This window comes from Phaenicophaeus curvirostris, chromosome 14 (genome assembly GCF_032191515.1).
Source record: "Phaenicophaeus curvirostris isolate KB17595 chromosome 14, BPBGC_Pcur_1.0, whole genome shotgun sequence".
Taxonomy (NCBI): domain Eukaryota; kingdom Metazoa; phylum Chordata; class Aves; order Cuculiformes; family Cuculidae; genus Phaenicophaeus; species Phaenicophaeus curvirostris.
Genome location: NC_091405.1, coordinates 14,924,682 through 14,943,440, shown reverse-complemented (window position 1 = coordinate 14,943,440; position 18,759 = coordinate 14,924,682). Strand labels below are relative to the sequence as shown.

Below are 18,759 nucleotides of genomic sequence, written 5' to 3'. Positions count from 1 at the left end.
ATTGACTCCAGTGGTAAGAATTTGTTCCTGTAGAGGTCGATGAGAAGATCTAGAGAACTTGATGCTTTCTTACCCAGTAGTCCAGTGGGTTTTTTTTCTAAGGTGATTTCCAGTTCAAAGCTGTGCGTTGGGAATGTGTGTGTAGTTTTGCTGCAGAAAATTGATGAGGAGTTGTGTGGTTTGATGTGGAAGAGCTACATAGGGAGGACCATGTGTCAGACACTTCCCCAGAACTGCTTGATTTGTTTTATATTGTGTGATGGAGTGACCCCTGCCATTGTATTTTAGTCAGTAGTCTTTTTCTCTTCTGCTTGTAAATGCTGAGCAGCTTCAAGAAGTTTAAAAACGTTAACGGAGGGTCCTTACGTAGGTTTCCCCTGAACTTGTATAGCTTTCTTTAGTACTCAAATTTTCCAGCAGTTAATTTGTATTTCAAAAATAGAAAATGAAAACTTTATATCATATTTTATGTGAAAAATGTGCATTTTATTAAACTGGTAAATATTTATTAATAATATTAGAATTCATCTTTAAATTAGACATTTCATGAATTACCTTGCCTTGGAGCGATAAAAACTTTATTGCAGCAATAAAAAAAATGTAAAGGAGGCATTTTGACTATGAAATTTCATTTCATGGTCAATTGAATTTACTATATCTGAAAGAACTAAAGATGGGGTTGTAAAATAATTATGGTGTTCGTATACTTACAGAACAATGTTCTTATCCAGCGATACTCGGATAGTCTTATTTAAAGGCTGTATTAATAGTGTATTCCTAATCACTAAAGCTTCTTTAGCTGAATACAAACTTAAATTATTTTAATATGCACTGCATTGAGTTTATTGGTTATCTTGTGAAGCATTAGAGAGCTTTACTGTAAGCAATATTTAATTTAGATAAATGTAGTCTTCCCCTGTTGAAAAGTCCAGTAGAAGAATTTCACCTTGAGGAAATGTCATGAGATTTTAAATCACAAATGTTGAAAAAATAAAATGGGCTTGGACAGAATTATGATTAATACTGTGTGTCTTTGGCTTTTTTCTGTGTACTACCTGACATGTTCACCTATAAACTTGAATGCAGAATCGCCAGAGGCATGGTTAAAAATAGGTTATGTCAAGGTTCTCCTATGTCTCCCTGAGGGTATGGAGTTGGCTGGCTACCTTGTAATACTTTTTCTGCAAGTATCTCACGTATTTCCCACAGGAAGACCGAAAAAAGAAATCATTCCCTTTTTAACATGTTCTTTTTATGTTGTTATATTAAAAAAAAATAATTCATTGTACAGGGAAGATATTTATTCTCAGTATATAAGTGGCCTAGCAATTATTAAGAGATTGTATTGATGAGTTAACAATTGTTCATGGTATTAAAAAGGTCAAGTTTTTATCCTGATAGACAGGAGCTGCATCCAGTCCATTGGTTGTACTATGGAAAGAATGACAATTTGTCACAATGCTGATTAACTTCATTCTTATTGGCAAAAACCACAATACATTTATCTTACTTAACAGTATTTTTCTACATTTAAGAATGGCAACAGCAACAAAAAGAGGAGATAAAATGGAGGCAGTTTGATTAATTTTCGTATTTTAATATTATGCAAATAAAATCCTTATGCTCAAAAATGAGTCCCTGAAAAATGGAGTGCTGCTGTACATTTGACTTCAAACAACACAAGGGTTTACACGATGCAAAAGTTATCCCTATAAATACTTGAATATAAATAAATGGAAATCAGCAGCGATAGTCTCATTAAAAACCAACCCCCCAATATTTCACATTAAGGCTCTGTTTTCTGTTGAGCTGACCACAGAAAAATTATTTTAATCTGCAAACTGTGGCAATTCTATAAAACTACAACTTGTGCTCCTGAGGGTTCCTTTTTTTAACACCTCTCTATAATCTGCCCAGCCTGCTGAGTAGCATTGACATCAGTAGTACATCAATTTCAGAAAGTGGATTATTTTTACTAGACAGCTATTGTGACATATTGGGTCAGTCATAAATGAAAGATATTCATGCAAGCATGCAATACTTGTAATGAAGTCTCACTCTGACCTTCTGTATGATTGATTCTGTAATTTAGTTTTCTCAGGCAGTGCCTGAAATGAAATGAAATCATGTTGAACAAGTTTTGAATACCCACAGTGCACCAGGAGAAGAAAAATCTGCAGCCCCAGAGGCTTGAGAGAGAGCAGCTGAACGATTTATCTCCATGCTATTATAGCCTTTGCCAGCATTCAACATTTCTTTTTTTTTTTTTTTTTTTCTTATTTGGCTTAAGTACTTAATTCTGCAGGTAGCTGTAAATGGGAAAATAAAATGCTGTTCAGATTTAAAATGACAGGACAGGAGTATGTGCAGGGGACTGATAAAATATCTTGAATAGAACTGACCTTTCATGTAGCTGAAAGTTACTGGGGGATTCATCCTCATAATTACCATATAGATTATTTTTATTTCTTTCCTGCAATGAAACATTTCAGAGAGCAGTAGTGCTGATTGAATGAAAATTGAACTTGTTAACATTCTTTTCAGCTTAGCCTGTTGTACATAACAGAAGGTTAGCTTTGATGAATTTCAAAATTCTCTTTCTGATATCTAAGAAACAGACAGTAAAATAATTGTCTCTTTTCAGTCTTATTTTTTTCTTTTATTCAAAAAAGCACAGACGTTACAAAACCAGACTGATAATTTTACATATTTTGCTCCCAGTATTACTTATGCTGTTAGAGAAAATGTGTTCCCTGTTTGATGAAGATCTGAGCTGGTTTATATTTTATAATTGTTGCAATGCTGTCAGTGCATTCAGGATTCTGCACAGATAAGGCTAATTCATAGTGGAATACTCTCATTTTTAATTACATTACTACTTAGGCGTGGCACTGTGCTCAAATCAAAGGCATGATGGTGACTATTGCTTTTATTTCAAGAAGAGACTTTTAAAATAAACAGCTCAATGATGTGGCTTTAAACAGCTGAGCTGCAAATTTGAGCTTATTAAAGGCCGCTTGCAACAAATATTATTAATGTTGCAAAACAGTGCTGTCTTTTGCTTAAAGGTCTACTGTTTTTTAGTAACTTAAATTCCCAAATTACTAATTAACTTTGAATCGCTAAATTAACAGAAGATTGCAAGAATAAAAGCTAAAAAACTTGCTGTAACATTGGCAAAAGGCAGGTATTTCACTACTCTCCTTGTGTGCCTCGTGTTTGTATGTTTAATTTTGCTTTACAAAGAAATTTATTTGTAAGTCTCTTATATAATATCCAAAGAGAATGGAGTGGGTTTTCAATTAATGCAATGTTGTTATAACATTGTTTAATGTGTTGCAGATGAAACAGTTATTTCATGGGTCATTAATGTGTTTAATGCCTGGAACGGTCTATTAAAACAAGCCCTCATTATTGTTATGAACATATTTATTGTCATCTTTAATACAAAACATACAACTAATTCTGGAAGGTTTTAAATAGACATTTAGAGGAGTAGCAACTATCTTACTTTAGAGAGAGATTGTCTTCAGTTTTTTTATTTCTACTTTTTCTTTGTTTACTATGGTGGGTTACTAAACCCAAGTCTTGGATAGAATCATAGAATGGTTTGGGTTGGAAGGGACCTTAAAGATCATCTAGTTCCAACCCCCCTGCCACGGGCAGGGACATGTCCCACTAGATCAGGCTGCCTGAGGCCCCATCCAACCTGGCCTTGAACACCTCCAGTTTGTAAACAGTCCCTCTCCAGCTTGCTTGTAGCCCCCTTCAGGTACTGGAAGGTCGCTATATGATCTACTCAGGGCCTTCTCTTCTCCAGGCTGAACAACCCCAACTCTCTCAGCCTGTCCTTTATGGGAGGTGCTCCAGCCCTCAGATCATCCTTGTAGCCTCCTCTGGACCTGTTCCAACAGTTCCATCTCCTTCTTATGCTGAGGATTCCAGAACTGGACACAATTCTCCAGATGAGGTCTCACAAGAGAGGAATAGAAAGGCAGAATCACTAGCCTCAACCTGCTGGCCACACTTGTTTTGATGCAGCCCAGGACATGGTTGGTTTCTGGTCTGTGAGCGCACTTTGCTGGCTCATGTCAAGCTTCTCATCAACCAGCACCCCAAGTCCTTCTCTGCAGGGCTGCTCTCAGTCACATCATCCCCCATCCTGTACTGAAACTGAGGATTGCCCCGACCCAGGTGTAGGACCTTGCACTTGGCCTTGTTGAAGCTCATGGGGTTCTCACAGGCCCTCTTCTCCAGCCTGCCCAGGTCCCTCTGGATGACATGCCTATTCTTCCTGTGTGGCAACTGCACCCCTCAGCCTGGTGTCACCTGCAGGCTTGCTGAGGGTGCACTCAATCTCGCTACCTATATCATTGGTGAAGATATTAAACAGCACTGATCCCAGTACAGACCCCTGAGATATACCACTTATCACAGACCTCCATCTGGACTTTGAGCCGTTGGCCACTACTCTCTGAATACAATCATCCAACCAGTTTCTTGTCCACCTAACCGTCCACCCATCAAATCCATATCTCTCCAATTTGTCAGCAGGGTTGGGCTTTCCAAGCAGAAATGGTAGGTGTTATCACCAGTGTTTTTAATTATTTTTGGTACCGAGGAGAATGAATCTCAGCACTCAGTAATCCCAAAATAAATGATGCTCTGGTGGTCTTTACAGTAGAGTCGTGCTTTTTTTTGGTTGTTTTTTTTTTTTGATGTATATTTAAATATTTTAATTTACGTCTAATGACATAGTTGTGCATTTTTTAGTAACCTTTCAGAGAGCGTGTGTGCACAGCTCATGGGGCCTCAGGGGAAGGTGGACAATAGGCTGAAAACCCTGGAGGCAACAAACAGCAATTGCTTCTGCACAGAAGCTACGTGCTGTGACTTTAACATGATATGAAGATGGTGCTAACCTGATGATGTACTAAATAATAGGGTTTTAATAGTGTGAAGATTTTCATGTCCTTAGCAACGTTGTAATACTCAATGAGGATAATATTGTCACTTTTCTGAGAGATGCGCTCTTCCCTCCTTTCTCATCTATAGAGACACAATGGGCCATCTGTTAATGAGTTGTTATGGTTGGAGAAGGAAACATGTCCTGGTGTTCTTTTCAAAAATAGCACCTCATTGTAACTGCAAGGAAGGACTTGTCTGTATAAAACAAAGTGGCAGCAGTTGCCAAAGACACCTGACTGGACAGCAGGTACTGCTGGTATTTAAGCAAAAAATAAAAAAAAATAAAAAATTATGCAAACAGACTATTACCTATCCAGGTACTCGAGAATCTGCCACACAAAAGAATAGAAATATGCTAATATTGGCAGAACAGTCTGGGGAAAAAAGACTATGACTGTTTTATATTAATAATGCCTAATTCAAGACTCATCAGCTTCAGAAGAAATTGTGAGGTGCCATATGAGTATATGGAAAATGAGACACCCCACTGAGAAAGCTCTTGGGGATTATAGTGGAAGATGAACCTCTGATGCCCATAAGAATTGAGCTGAGAAGGAACCCGGACATATATGGCTGTGGATACCAGCTGTGCATTAAACCTGGGCCCTGGCTTTATACTGTTCTGCCTCTTGAGTTTAAACTCTAAAATCATATGTGAGCAAACCCTGAGTTGCAGCTTTCTTAAGCCAGACTAGTGAGAGAGATGCTGCCACTGGTCTGGGTATGTTGTACCCTGCCAAAGGCTTTGTTGGGTCCAGCCACCCTTGTCCTTTGGTCATTCAAAAACTTCCTTTAAAGCTCCTGCTATTCTCTGCTGTTACAACCTGTGTTTTCCCCTTGGACAGCTTACCAGGTACTCCGCTTCCACATCAAGTTCTCAGACTATAAAGAAATGCTAACTCTCTGTATAGTTTTAGATTATTCTATGTTGTCAAGCGGCTGGAAGAAAAACAACCCAGCTCTGGTAATACAAAAGGTCATGAGACCTACTTTTCTGATTTGTTTTAAAAGCCAACAACAAACAAAGAAAACTGAAATGAAAAAAATCCCAGTCCCTCAGAACCTAAAGAAAAAGTATAACCTTCCAATAATAGCCAGCAACATTTGTAGCAATTTTTAAGCAAATAAATTCCATGTAACTCCCAACTCTGTTGCCTTCAATTCCTTGCACAGTTTGTACCTTTGATAACGTTTGTTAGTTGTCATGCTTCCTTGCAGTCTCCCCCCGTGTTGCTTACTGCATAAGGACCTTTGAAGTCTGCCTTTGATTTTGTAGCTGAAGCACCTGAACTTGCCGAGTTTTAACAAAACTGCTAACAGCATTTATCTGACATTCTGGGACTTAATTTTAACTATCCAGGGTTTGTTTGCAATGTGCCTTTGCTGTTTGCATACAGCAGACCTAAGCTTGTACTGCTAATTTGGAGAGAAGCTTCTCATGCCAACAGACGCATCAGATCAGAGCCTAAATCTGTGATCTGAGTCACACATGTATTGTGATCAGGCTGTTGGGTATCTTGTCCAAAAGGAGTGTGATTCAGTATGCTTTAAAGTATGGTAGGTGTCTGGGGAGAAGAGTCTTGAGAATCTGTTTTTAAATGCCTCTGCAAAATGGTGTAAAAATTAAATTATGAAGAAGTTGTGAATTAGGCGATGCTAAAGCATCGGTAGCAGCCACTGTGGATGGATGGACAGCTAAGCAAGCTTATATGGTGCCATCTGTCTGCAAGAGCAGGAGCCTTTCCAAAGCAGAAGGACTCAACAGCAACTACTGCGACCAAGAAACGCTACTCCTTCAACCCCTTCTGGGAACTGCATGAGGAACCTACAGGGTAACAGGAAAGCAAGCGGCTAAGACCAAAAGTTTCCGTACAGCAAATGCTCCATGCTAGGGTGATGGCAAATCTTGGGTAGGAAGCATAAGCATTTCATAGAAAAGTCTTTGTCTCTCAGTTAGGTAATTGTGTGATTTTGGCCTAACTGTGAGCTTTTAGATCCAGCTGCAGACAGAACTTTGTTCCAAACAGACACGTACTGTTTGTTGTAGCCTTTATTTGGAAATTAAATTGGGTAAGGCTTACTTTTCTACAGACATGAAGCAAAACATGGGAAATTTCTCCTTGCCAGAGAAAAGAAGCTGCTGCTTGTAGTGGATCTTCTGATAACTGCAGTTTGACAGATTTATTACTGATGGCAGTATCTGAGGAGGCGAGTGGAGGGACACTTCTTCAGTGGTGGCAGTACCAAGTACAACTGGTTTGTATTCCATTAAGCAAGGATTTAATCTCTGACAGAGAAAAGCATCCTGTTAGTTTGATTTGTTTTGATTGGCAGTAAATTCTAATCTTTAAAAATTTAGATTAATGGATTCTTTTATCTATACTTTACTTGTGGAGAGAAAGAATATTGAGGATTTCTTCTAGAGATATGCTGACTTGCCCAAAAGTAAAAGGAATAATTTACAGACAGCGACAACTGAGGATTTCACTCTTTACATTGCAGTGTATTTGCTTCAACTTAAATATATCCTTTAAAATATTACATCAGCTTATGCTACATTGACAGTGACAAATTCCTAAGGCAATAGAATATATATAATGTTTTAAGTCAACTTCTGAAACCAGGGCACAGTGAATATAACCGTAACTGTTGGGTTTTGCATAGTTATTTTTACTGGCAGATTTCTCACTTTCCTTAAAGGCCAACTCATGCATTGGAGGGTCAGTCCCAGCCTTACATCTCCCTGAAGGCTCTTTGTGGGCTCAGTCGTGACATGGCTAGAAAGAGTCTTACTGGAGGTGTCACCTATTTGAATGATTGAAGGCTGTAGACACTGGTTTTAATCAAGACTTCAATATTACTCAAAACATTCTAAAAAGTAATTTCCTAGTTATATTTTTTAAATATCATGTTGAGAGTTGCTAGATATTAAAATTACATCAGGGTGGAAATCCAAGATAAAACTACTCTATGTCAATAATTCTCAAAATGCTTCGTAAGAGAAAACAAGGGCGTCTCTTGATGTAATCACTAATGCATTTATCTGTCAAAATAAACACTAGCTGCATTAACTACTGGATGCTTAATGAGTTGATAACAGAAGAACAAACTGTCTTTTATTACCTTAATTTTTCCCTTAGTGCTCAGTGGTATGTTTTGCTTTGGCTGGCTTAGGTACAGTAATTGTTGAAAAACACATTTGATAATACTTTATAAATAAAAGTGTGTGAGTCTGAACATTCTTTTTTCTAAGTCTCATTACTCTGTTTGCTTTCCAGTGACTGTTGATGAACTGATATTTTGTCAGTTTTTGAGAACTTGTATTTTGACAAATCAAAGTGAGATAAGCTGTCTATATGCTGTGAGGTTTGTCCTTTGGCAATATGACTAAATCTGACTTCTTTGGGATGACTATCTAAACAGATAAGAAAAGTTGAGAGAAGGATAGTTTGATGAATAGATATGTCTGTGATTCCTTTGATGAGGCCTTCTATCCATCAAATGCTGAATGTGTTCATAATCTGAGCTGTGCAGCAGAGAGGTGACAGAGAACCAGTGTGCCTAGATAAAGTCACCATAAAGTTGTTTTGAGGGGCAGAAGCATTTTGGACCATATTCTGCTTTTTTTTTTTTTTTTGTATAAAAGAAGAGAACAGGGAGGTGGCTGGTACTCCCCTCAGTAAATGTCTCTATACCTCAGGTTTTTGGAAGCACTTGCGTTGGATAACAACCAAGAGAGCTGAGACAAAGTCATTTTAGTCTGCAGAGGAATCACACAAGTTATTTCTCTTTGGTTTCCCGTTTCACATATTATGTCCTTGTTTGATTGTCAAGCTGAGTAAACCAGTGGCTGAGTTTTGCCTGACTTGCATTAAAATCACCAACTTTTGCCTAGCTTCAGTCTAAGACTGTAAGGTAGATCGAGCTCAATCAAAACTTGATTCTGTTCGCTTGAGAAGTTCATGAATTTTTGTAATTCATTTTTACATAATGTTAGAAAAATTCTGAATGCTCATAGTACTTGAGTATTGCTTTTACTTCTGCATAAGTTTATATAAAGAGCTTGTGATATTCTCTGAAATTTTCACAATATTCTCAGTGGATTATTTTGAATACATGACCATTTTCACTTTCCATGTAGTAATGTAATTAGGATGTCATGTGGATGTTCTAGTGCACTTTTATTTCCATGCATGCTCCAGATGTAAGATAATTTTCATTGTTAAACTTTTCCTTGATTAACATTTTGTACATAATGAAATGCTACTGATCCTTTTGGTTCAGTACTGGTCTTTATAGTATAAGGGGAAAAAATATGAGTTCAAGTAATTGATGGAAATTTTATTTTCTTGATTATAGATTCCTCCTTGGAAGATTTTGTTTGTTCATCAGCTATATACAGATGCTGTGGACTTGAAATGTTGCTATTGGCTAGCTCCCGTGCCTTCTTGGTACTTGCCAAACCAGTGTACAAACATAAAAACTGGTTTATACTTCCTAATCTGAAAGCTCTTCTATAGGTTTCATAGGTTGTTGAGGCCCACAACACTCTACCACAAAGTAAAAACCAAATTCCTGTTCCTTTCTTTTGATTTTTTTTTATTGTTGATTAGCCCTACAACTTTACATTCAAAGCACAGAAAATATATTGTTCTTATCATATGCACGTACAATGTAAATGATAAGAGATTAGAAATGATACAAAATACTTTCTTATAATATGTCCTATCTGTGTGGTCCTAGATAGCCAGGTACAAAATATTGTTTGAATTTCTAGCTTTTACTGAAGTTTTTAAGATTAAAAAAAATGCTTAAAAATTTAGGAAAAGATAGGAAAAGAAAAATGGGAGTTAAGTAAGTGGATGAAAAAAGCCACACAAGCATCAAATAGTGTCAGAAGAAGGGACAGTTAAGAATTCATGGGCTCGTGTATAAAATTAGATTCTGGGTCAGCACAAGTCAAGAGAATTTAGTCTCCATAAAATCATAGATGCAACCGAAATGACAAGACTTGGAGTAAATCATTTGTAACCCATGTCATCACATTTTGTTGCTTCTGTGTAAAGGCCAGAAAAGCCTGTGTTGTGCAACAATAAACAGAGAACAAAAGCCAGCCTTTTAGGTGTAGAACGCCTCCAAGGAAGTACTGCCTACAAAATAATGAAGAAAGTTAATTTCTATGAGAGAAGGTCATTCTGATGATCTCCACCTTTGCTTTACCAGCATAGTTTTTCTTTGTGCGGTAATGTCTGTGAGCTGAAATGAATGGAGTAATATGCAGAAACTTGCAAAAGACTTTGAATGACTTCCAGATGCCACTGCCAATAAGTCACAATCAAAATATCCCTGTAGTTAACAGTAGGAAATTTTCACAGAATGGTGTCCTGTAGCAAGTGGGTGCTTCAGCCAGTAAGTCTGGTATTTTGATCTTACTGTATCAAGAGCTCCACTTTTGGCACATGCACTCATTTCTAAGGAATTACACTCCTTTACTGAAAATATTAAAATAATTTAAGAAGTAGGGAAAGCAGTGTGGTGCAGTATGGATGATGATGAGCCAAGCTGGCAATGGCTTGGAAAGCACGAAGAAAATGAAGGTGAGACCTAGTGCATAGGATCTGGATGATGAGCTTGTGGGGTTAATTTGTACTGAATCCAGGTGCAACATTACATGTACTTTTATGCTAAGAAGGATTTCTTTTATCTGTATAGACTTCAGCAGAAAGACACATGAAAGCCAAATTCAGAATTAATATGATTTATTGCTGTAGGGAAGCAGTATGCTGCAGCACTGGTATGTTAAGATGGATGAGGCAGGGTGCCCATCTCTGACACGTGTCTTGCTTCTTTATACGGCTGCAGTCGTCCCATCCCAGAAGATATTTTCAGGAGCACAGAACCGCTGTGTCTGTTGACAAAACTAGTAAGAGGAAAGCCACTTGAGTTAAACTTACCTCCATGCTGTCCCAGATTTTTGAAAACTGCTCCAGGCTTACCCACACTTAATAAGGCAGCACCAGGAAGGTCAAACTCTGTTGTGGAAGTCCAGTGGACTGTATGCTGGGCTCCCAGCATTGTTCTGTGTCGTTTCATTAAGAATCATTGCATCTGCTACTGTTTGTGATGTAGGTTATTAATAATGAAAGAGGTTTCAAAATGTAATTTATTTCTCATGTTTCTGTCTGTTCAAACAATGGCTGTAGATTAATCAGGTTGCTGAATCAATTTGTGAGGTATTTATTCTTTTCACTTATTAACTGTCTTCAAAATCTTATTTTCTGTTTAAGTGTACTTCATTGCGTATTGATCTGTGTGGTGAAAAATAACAAAACTGAGTTGTTCATAGGCAGATTCCAGTTGACTTTACCTTCAGGGTCTCACTTCTTTTTATTTACAAATGCATTGTGCAGATGTAGAAGAAGACATAGGTTGTGCCCTCAAGAAACAGTAACAAAACCGTGCAAGCACTTGAGTTTCTGAAACATGTAGTACAAGAAAAATAAAGTCGGTGATTGGTACATAGCCTGCAACTTCCACATGTTTTTGATTGTTGGATTAAAGATAATAGTATATAGTTTTCTGTGGTACATGTGAAAAAGGATTTTTAGGAGTGGTTAGGATTACTCGGATGGTTCTGCAGTGTCTGCACTCAAGACCTGGCAGGGCAGTGTTCTTTGTTTAAAACAATTTTAAAATCCCACCCAGACATGACTGTTTTATACCTAGGTGCTTTTTCTCTGCACGTACACATATGCACCCGCCCATGATTCTGTTTACTTCCTGCATTTGACAGTAGTTTCTGTCTTCTCAGCTGCAATGTTTTCCCTATATCATCAGTTAGCCTGTTTCTCTGTTGTTTGTATGGGCATTTCATGCTACATCAAAGGAAGAAACATTTTAAAAAGGAGAAATGCAATTTTTAGTCTACAAAAAAAAAGAGCCCACCTGGGGAGAAGTGAAGTCTGGGCCCAGTGTGGTAACTGTTGCTGCATTTAATTTATTAAAAATGTATTTGATTCATTAAAAAGAAACAAAACACTGCAAGTTGACATTATCGGTTCTGTAAGCCTGTGAAAATAACTTTACCTGATAATGCTATACGGTCACTGCTACTGACTAAATAATGTCTCAATTTCTTTTAGGATCAGAGTCACACACAAGTTTCCCAGTACCGCCAGGATCATTCTCTGATCATGAGATCCATTGTCCATATGACTGATGCTGCTCATTCAGGAATTATGCCTCCTTCCCAGCTGACCACCATTAACCAGTCTCAGCTAAGTGCACAGCTGGGGCTAAATTTAGGAGGCACTAATTTGCCACACACTTCTCCCTCCCCTCCTGCAAGTAAATCGGCCACTCCTTCCCCATCCAGCTCTATAAATGAAGAAGATGCAGATGAATCAAGCAGAGTAAGTTATTCCATGTGCTGTAGTAAGGAAGCTTTACATGTCTGTATAATATATTGTCTTGAATGTGGCAGTGTCATTTCAGCTCCAACGTGGTCATATAAAATATACAAATGCTGTGGTGTAGCGGAACATGATTCATTTGCTCTTTGTCTTTGCTTAAGAAGTTTTCTTAATAACTTCATAATAAGAAATGTAAGAATATGCATCTCTCTAGTCTAGTACATTCATAATTCATTTCAGATTTTATATATATAGTGAATCTCTTTACTCATCAACTCTGAGCATTTTTGTCATTTGGGTATTCTTTGGAGTTGTGTAAAATACAGATGCATTTAGATGGAAATAACATAAGCTTTCTTCTAATTGAAAGTTTAGTTAATTTACATTTTGCTTTAAAGAAATCTGTTATAAAGGGAAAATTTTATCAATAAAATAAAGTACAGGAGTTATCACAGCAATATATTTGAAGGGACTGATTTTTGCTGTTCCATGAAAGGTTTTCTCATTAAGGTAAAGGCTTGTGCCCATGTAAAGGTCATTGTACAGGATCCTTAAAACATCAAACAACTGTCAGAGTGGTGTGTTTTGAGTCTGTGCCGCAACAATCTATGCGTAGTTCAGCAAAAGAAGGTCCGGGACAGGTGGACGCAGGAACTGGGTTCCCTGTGATCCTGGGTACACTGCTTTTGGTGTTCCCCAGCCCCAAGGTGAGAGACAGACAGAGGAGTGGCAGGGCTGGTGCTTGGCACTAACGTGGAGCCCCCAGCGCTGCTGCACAGGCACTTGACCCTGCACAGGGAGTGATGGAGATAGGTGGTGGACACACGGTGTGTTCACTGCAGGTGGTTAGAAACTGCAGAGTTGTGGCTACTTTTTGCCTGAAAGGTGGGATTTTTAACCCCTGACCCACTTCTAAGTTGACAGCCTAAGTCTGGGAATTAGGAAATGCCTCCAAGCTGTTGTTTTTTGAGTCTCTACTGCTGAAATTGCATCTTGATGGAGAAGGCATAGATTACCTAGTCAAAATATACTAGGTTAAATCTTAATTTTGTACTTAAGTATGTTTTACTTAGTTTTAAATTAATTTTAACCTTATACTAGATTAATCTTTTTTTTTTTTGGATAAAATTAGTGTTGGGGTGTACTTTTTCAGATTGACTCTCTGAGCTGCGCTTATGATGAGTAGTAACTATTTCTGTGTTTAGTTCTAGTAGATCTGTTGACATTAAGCTGAAACTAAGTACTATTTGGTAGGAGAAATGCTTACACAATAGAACTCTCCAAGATGTTGCCTACACAGTAGTCATCCATATATTATGGACTCTCAAAGTTTTTCAGAATTAATCTGATTTATTTCATGATATATTAATTGTTCTTGTTATTACTGTTTCTTAGGCTACTGGAGAAAAAAGAGCTGCCCCAGATTCTGGCAAGAAGCCCAAGACTCCAAAGAAGAAGAAAAAGAAAGATCCCAATGAGCCACAAAAGCCAGTGTCAGCATATGCCCTTTTCTTCAGGGATACGCAAGCTGCAATTAAAGGGCAGAACCCAAATGCTACTTTTGGAGACGTTTCAAAAATAGTGGCGTCTATGTGGGATGGTTTAGGAGAAGAACAAAAACAGGTAAAAAATTGATGCAGGGTTGTCTCACAAGAAATAAAATAGTAATCCTTGAAAGAAAAAACTCTTACCTCTGCTCTTTGTGGACCATGCTATTTGCTGATGCAGACCTCTTATTTTGTAGAGATACATTGATTTTTAACTTGCTGAAGATCTGGCATCTAAAAAGCGTTTTATTACAAGAGCCAGTAGATAGTATTAAATGGCTGGGTTTGTTTTTAAATGTTAAATGGCATTTTGTAAAAGAGTTCAGGTGGTACTGTCCTGGAGTCCTGTTAAGACCATCTTTTGGCGATTCATATTTCAAAGTTCTTGTTTCCTGTTAATCAGAAGTTAGAAGACAAAAGGGTAAAGTACAGCCCATTTACCATTTTCCTTTGATCTGCCTTATGAATTTGTTACAAAGTGTGTTTATTTCCAAACTTTGAAGCCAATCCTCTGTGCCTCATTACACTGTCGTGTGTGAAATGTTATCTCCAGCTCTAACTTAGTACAGAATGATGAGTTTTATTGTTCCTTGAGGGTTGTTATTTTTTCTATACGCACGTAACCCCTACAACGGATTGAAGGAGACACCCTCACCCTCTACCACAAGGCTGTTTTCCTGTTGGTGCTCCATGCAACTCCTAGTTACTGTTCATGGAAGCTGCAGTGGAAGAGTAGATTCCAGTATAGGACACCTTCTGGGAGGATATGAACGATTGTTTGTGAAATACATTTGGAAACTTTTAGTCTGATTTTCATGGTTTAGCCACAGCCCAACCTGATTGGCAGTTAAATGCAAGCAGTTTTGCTCCTAATTCTCTTCCCTCTCCTGCTCCCCTTCTGGTGGTGAACATGGTTTAAAGGTGAACTTCAAATTTACTGACAATTAGAAATACAGATTAATTCCTTTTTGCCTAGCTGTTCTTGTTTAACTCAGTGGGGTTCTCTCTTACAAGCTTTGGTGAAAATGAGTTGTCAAAGCTCTATGAACCACCTTTTCTAATAGTAGAAAGATTTTTTGATATGTAGTTCAAATATTTGTTTAAAGCAAAATGTAGCCTAGGCATTTTTTGTTATTTTATACTATTTCAGATACTTTTTAGCATCTCAAATATTCAGTGTTCTCCTAGGCTGGTGCAAAAATAATTGTTGCTTATCTCATTGTAAACTGTGATATTTATTTTGGTTTAAGCTTTTATTTAACTGTGTTCTTGATGTACACCATTTTAAAGCACAAAATTTGCTCTACTTATTTATGTTTATGGTTTTGGTTTCACTATTTATTCTTTTTCATATTATGCTGTCAAATTAAAGATGGAAAAAAGGCTAATTTAAGTGATTTTGTTGTACGTTCAAAAGGGGAGGTAAAGCAGCGGAAACTGCTAGAAGCATCAACCAAATATTTGGCCGGGGTCCATCAGCAAACTCTTAGATCAACATTGGTTCCAAAAATTTCATAATGGGAGCGAGAGCTTTGAAGATGAGGAGGGTCACAGACATTCTCCTGCAATAGACACCAACCAGTTGAGGGCTGTTATTGAGGTGAACCCCCACAAAATAACACGATATATTGCAGAAGAACTAAACATTGACCACTCAAAAGTTGTTCAACATTTGCACCAAACTGGAAAATCAAAAAACGTCAACAAATGGGTGCTGTACAAGCTGAATGAAAATCAAAAGTTGCTGTTATGAAGTCTTCTCTGCACTTCATTTGCAAAACAAGAACGATCCATTTCTTGATTGCATTGTGGCATGTGAAAAATGGATTTTATGTGACAACTAGTGGCATTCCACACAGGGGCTGGACTGAAGTGAAACACCAAAACACTTCCTCAGGCTGAAGTTACAGTCACTGTTTAGTGGTTGGCAGGTAAAATCATCCACTACTACTCTTGAATCCTGGAAAAAACATCACGGCCAGGAAATCAACCATATGCACCAAGAACGGCAACATTTACGTCCAGTGTTGGCCAAGTGAAAGGGGCCAGTGGTTCTCCATGACAAAGCCCAGTTGTATGCATCATAAATGACTCTACAGAAGCTGCATGAACTGGGCTACAAAACTCTGCCTCACCTAGCTTCCTGACCAGACTTCTCTCCTAGTGATTACCACATTTTCAAGCATCTTGACAATTTCCTGCAAGAGAAGGTTGTCCACAACCAAACAGCAGCTCAAAACGCCTTTGAAGAATTTGTCAGTTCCAGGACTCCAGAATTCTGTGCCACCAGAATAAATAGTCTTGTTTCTTGTTGGCAAAAATGCAGAGATTCTGATGTTTTTTACTTCAATTAATACATTTTATTCTAAGCTGAGATATAATGCTTTAAAGTTGATGGGTAAAATGGCAATTATTTTTGCACCAATCTAAAACCCCTGTTATTTACAGTCATTAACATATTATTTCCTGGAGAGGTAAAGTATGCATAGGTAGTCTTTTCAAGCAGTTGGCTGCTCTAGCAGCTTTTTTTAATACATGATAAATCAACAGAAGTTGTGCTGCAAGTCCATTGAGTAAACTTGAAAATGTGACAACCTGCAACAACATATATTTCAGGGAATAAAAAGCACGTACAACAGTGAAGTGTTTTAAGGTTTTTGGTCTGTGTTTTTTGTTTCTTTGCAAGTGATGTTGGAAGTATTCTGGCAGAAACGTCTAATAATTGAATTTGGTGATATTGTGGTCTCTTTTCATAGGTATATAAAAGAAAAACTGAAGCTGCTAAAAAGGAATACCTAAAGGCACTTGCTGCCTATAGAGCAAGCCTTGTCTCTAAGGTAAGCCCTATAATGCCTGCAATGGAATGCAACTTAGCTTTTGGCAGTGGTGTTTCGAAGGGAAGGGGGTGGGTGGTTACACAAAATAAAGGTGGAATCCCAGGATTTCAGTAACACAGCTCTACAAGATGCTGTGCTGCTGCTTGAACTCTACTTAGTCTTTACCAAAAAAAATTGTCATCTCTCTAACAGCACAGTAACACAAACAACAACTTTGCAAATGTACATCTTAAATTATCTATGGAGGCAAAATAATGCTCTTTACTATGAAAGTAGTCAGTCATAAAAATATATTGACCTTTTGACATTAACATTTGCGAGCTATTTGCAGAGTTTTGTTTTTCCTCAAATGCTACTTCTCAAAAGACCGAGTTGTTTTCCATGGAGCTGGAGAACAGTTATTGTTTGACAAAGCTTAAGGATTTCTTGTAGGTGAGGGGAAAAAAAATGTGTGGTGGCTCTGAATTTGGAGAGCACTTACAGATGGATTAGCTGGCAGTGAGCCACATGGGGTATTTTAGCGGATCCTGAGTTAAGATAAAATTAGTGGAGAAAAAGTGCTACTGTCTTACTTGAGAATTTACTCTTCTCACCAGTGGCACTGCACTGGTTAGTTGCAGATCTGTTGGTTCCAGTACCATAAATGGAAATATGCTTATGGCTATCTAAAATATGGGTAAAAACTAACCAAGCTGCTTATTCCTCTCATAATTCATAAATATGAATTACAAAAATATATTTGAACACAAGAAAGCAGCAGAAGAGACTGATGATTTCTGGCTCCTGAGAATGTACAACTGCAAAACATCAGTAAATCACACAGGGAGTTGCTGTGTATTTTAATTAATGCTTAGGAACGAAACAGGAAAAATTAGACACATGCAGTCTTGAAATCTGGAAGATTTCCTCTCTCCTTTAGATAATAGTTTCAAAGCCTTTAATATCACAATGCTAAGTTCAGTGGCAGCTGGGATTGTAAATATCTTTGAGGGAATTTATTTTGTCAATCCTAAATTCCCTTTTCAAAACCATCAGAAATCATATTTTCTCCCCAAATCCACGGGACCTGGGCTGCCAAGTAACTTGTTTAGGAAGACTGTCACTGCTCATCTTACACTCTTAAGTCCAGAATTTGTCTTCCTTAACTTAAGAAATACTTGCTACAGCTTTTTCATCCAAGGTTGTTGCTGAGAGTAGGGATGGAATAGACACTTCTGCAGCATAATTTGACACATTCTAGGGTAAATGTCTAAAACATGTCAGTTAATTGTGCTGGAGCACACTTCTTTCTCTCTGCTGTCTTTATAGAAAGATTCTAGGCAACGGTTTTTGTCATGTACAATGCAGATGTGTAAAATGAGACACAAATCCTACCTTTGGTGCTTAAATATGTTTAATTTAAATACACAATGTATTTAAATGTATGTGATAAAACTGTGCCTTCAGAAGCACCGGAATGCCTCATTTATTGCAATATGCCTCTTTGGACTATAGTTTTCCCACAGGCATCTCTCACCAGAAATCTGCAGGACACTGAAAATAGGCAGGATTCCCTAAGCAGGGTGACCTGTCGATACAACTGTCATGATTCCAGAACGTTCATTTGGGTGCCCTGACAATGTTCCCTTAGGCTTTTGTCTGTTGTAGACAGACCAGGTCTTGATGCCTTAGATGCAAAGAGCTAGAACAGGAAAATTAAAGTTTTGTTGAGAAATTTTGTTGTTTGCACTCTACTGTTATGTCACGATAACTGGTGGAGGGATATGCATCTGCTCAGATTTATCTCCCAAGTACAGGGTTATTTTGAAAATGTAAATATAGAAAGAAGCCCTTTTTAGCTCTTTCAGCCCCACAACCTGTATGGCATTTGTAACTTTCTGGTGTTGACCAAGGACATGAGTTTTTTGTACGAGTAAGACTGCATATAGAGGTACTATATACAGAAATAGATAAAGAGGTAGGTCAGTGATCCTTTTTCAGACTGCTGATAGATCT

General features: G+C 37.8%; 1 protein-coding gene across 5 annotated transcripts in view; it reads left to right on the top strand.

Moving 5' to 3' along the window:
* TOX3 (TOX high mobility group box family member 3) overlaps nucleotides 1–18,759 on the top strand; it is an 80,864-nt gene that overhangs the window by 60,129 nt on the left and 1,976 nt on the right. For all 5 annotated transcript variants that reach the window (XM_069868579.1, XM_069868576.1, XM_069868575.1 and 2 more), the window contains exons 4-6: nucleotides 12,111–12,380; nucleotides 13,776–14,003; nucleotides 16,684–16,764. In XM_069868579.1, coding sequence (XP_069724680.1) covers nucleotides 12,111–12,380; nucleotides 13,776–14,003; nucleotides 16,684–16,764 — 579 coding nt within the window. The remainder of the gene's footprint in view (nucleotides 1–12,110; nucleotides 12,381–13,775; nucleotides 14,004–16,683; nucleotides 16,765–18,759) is intronic.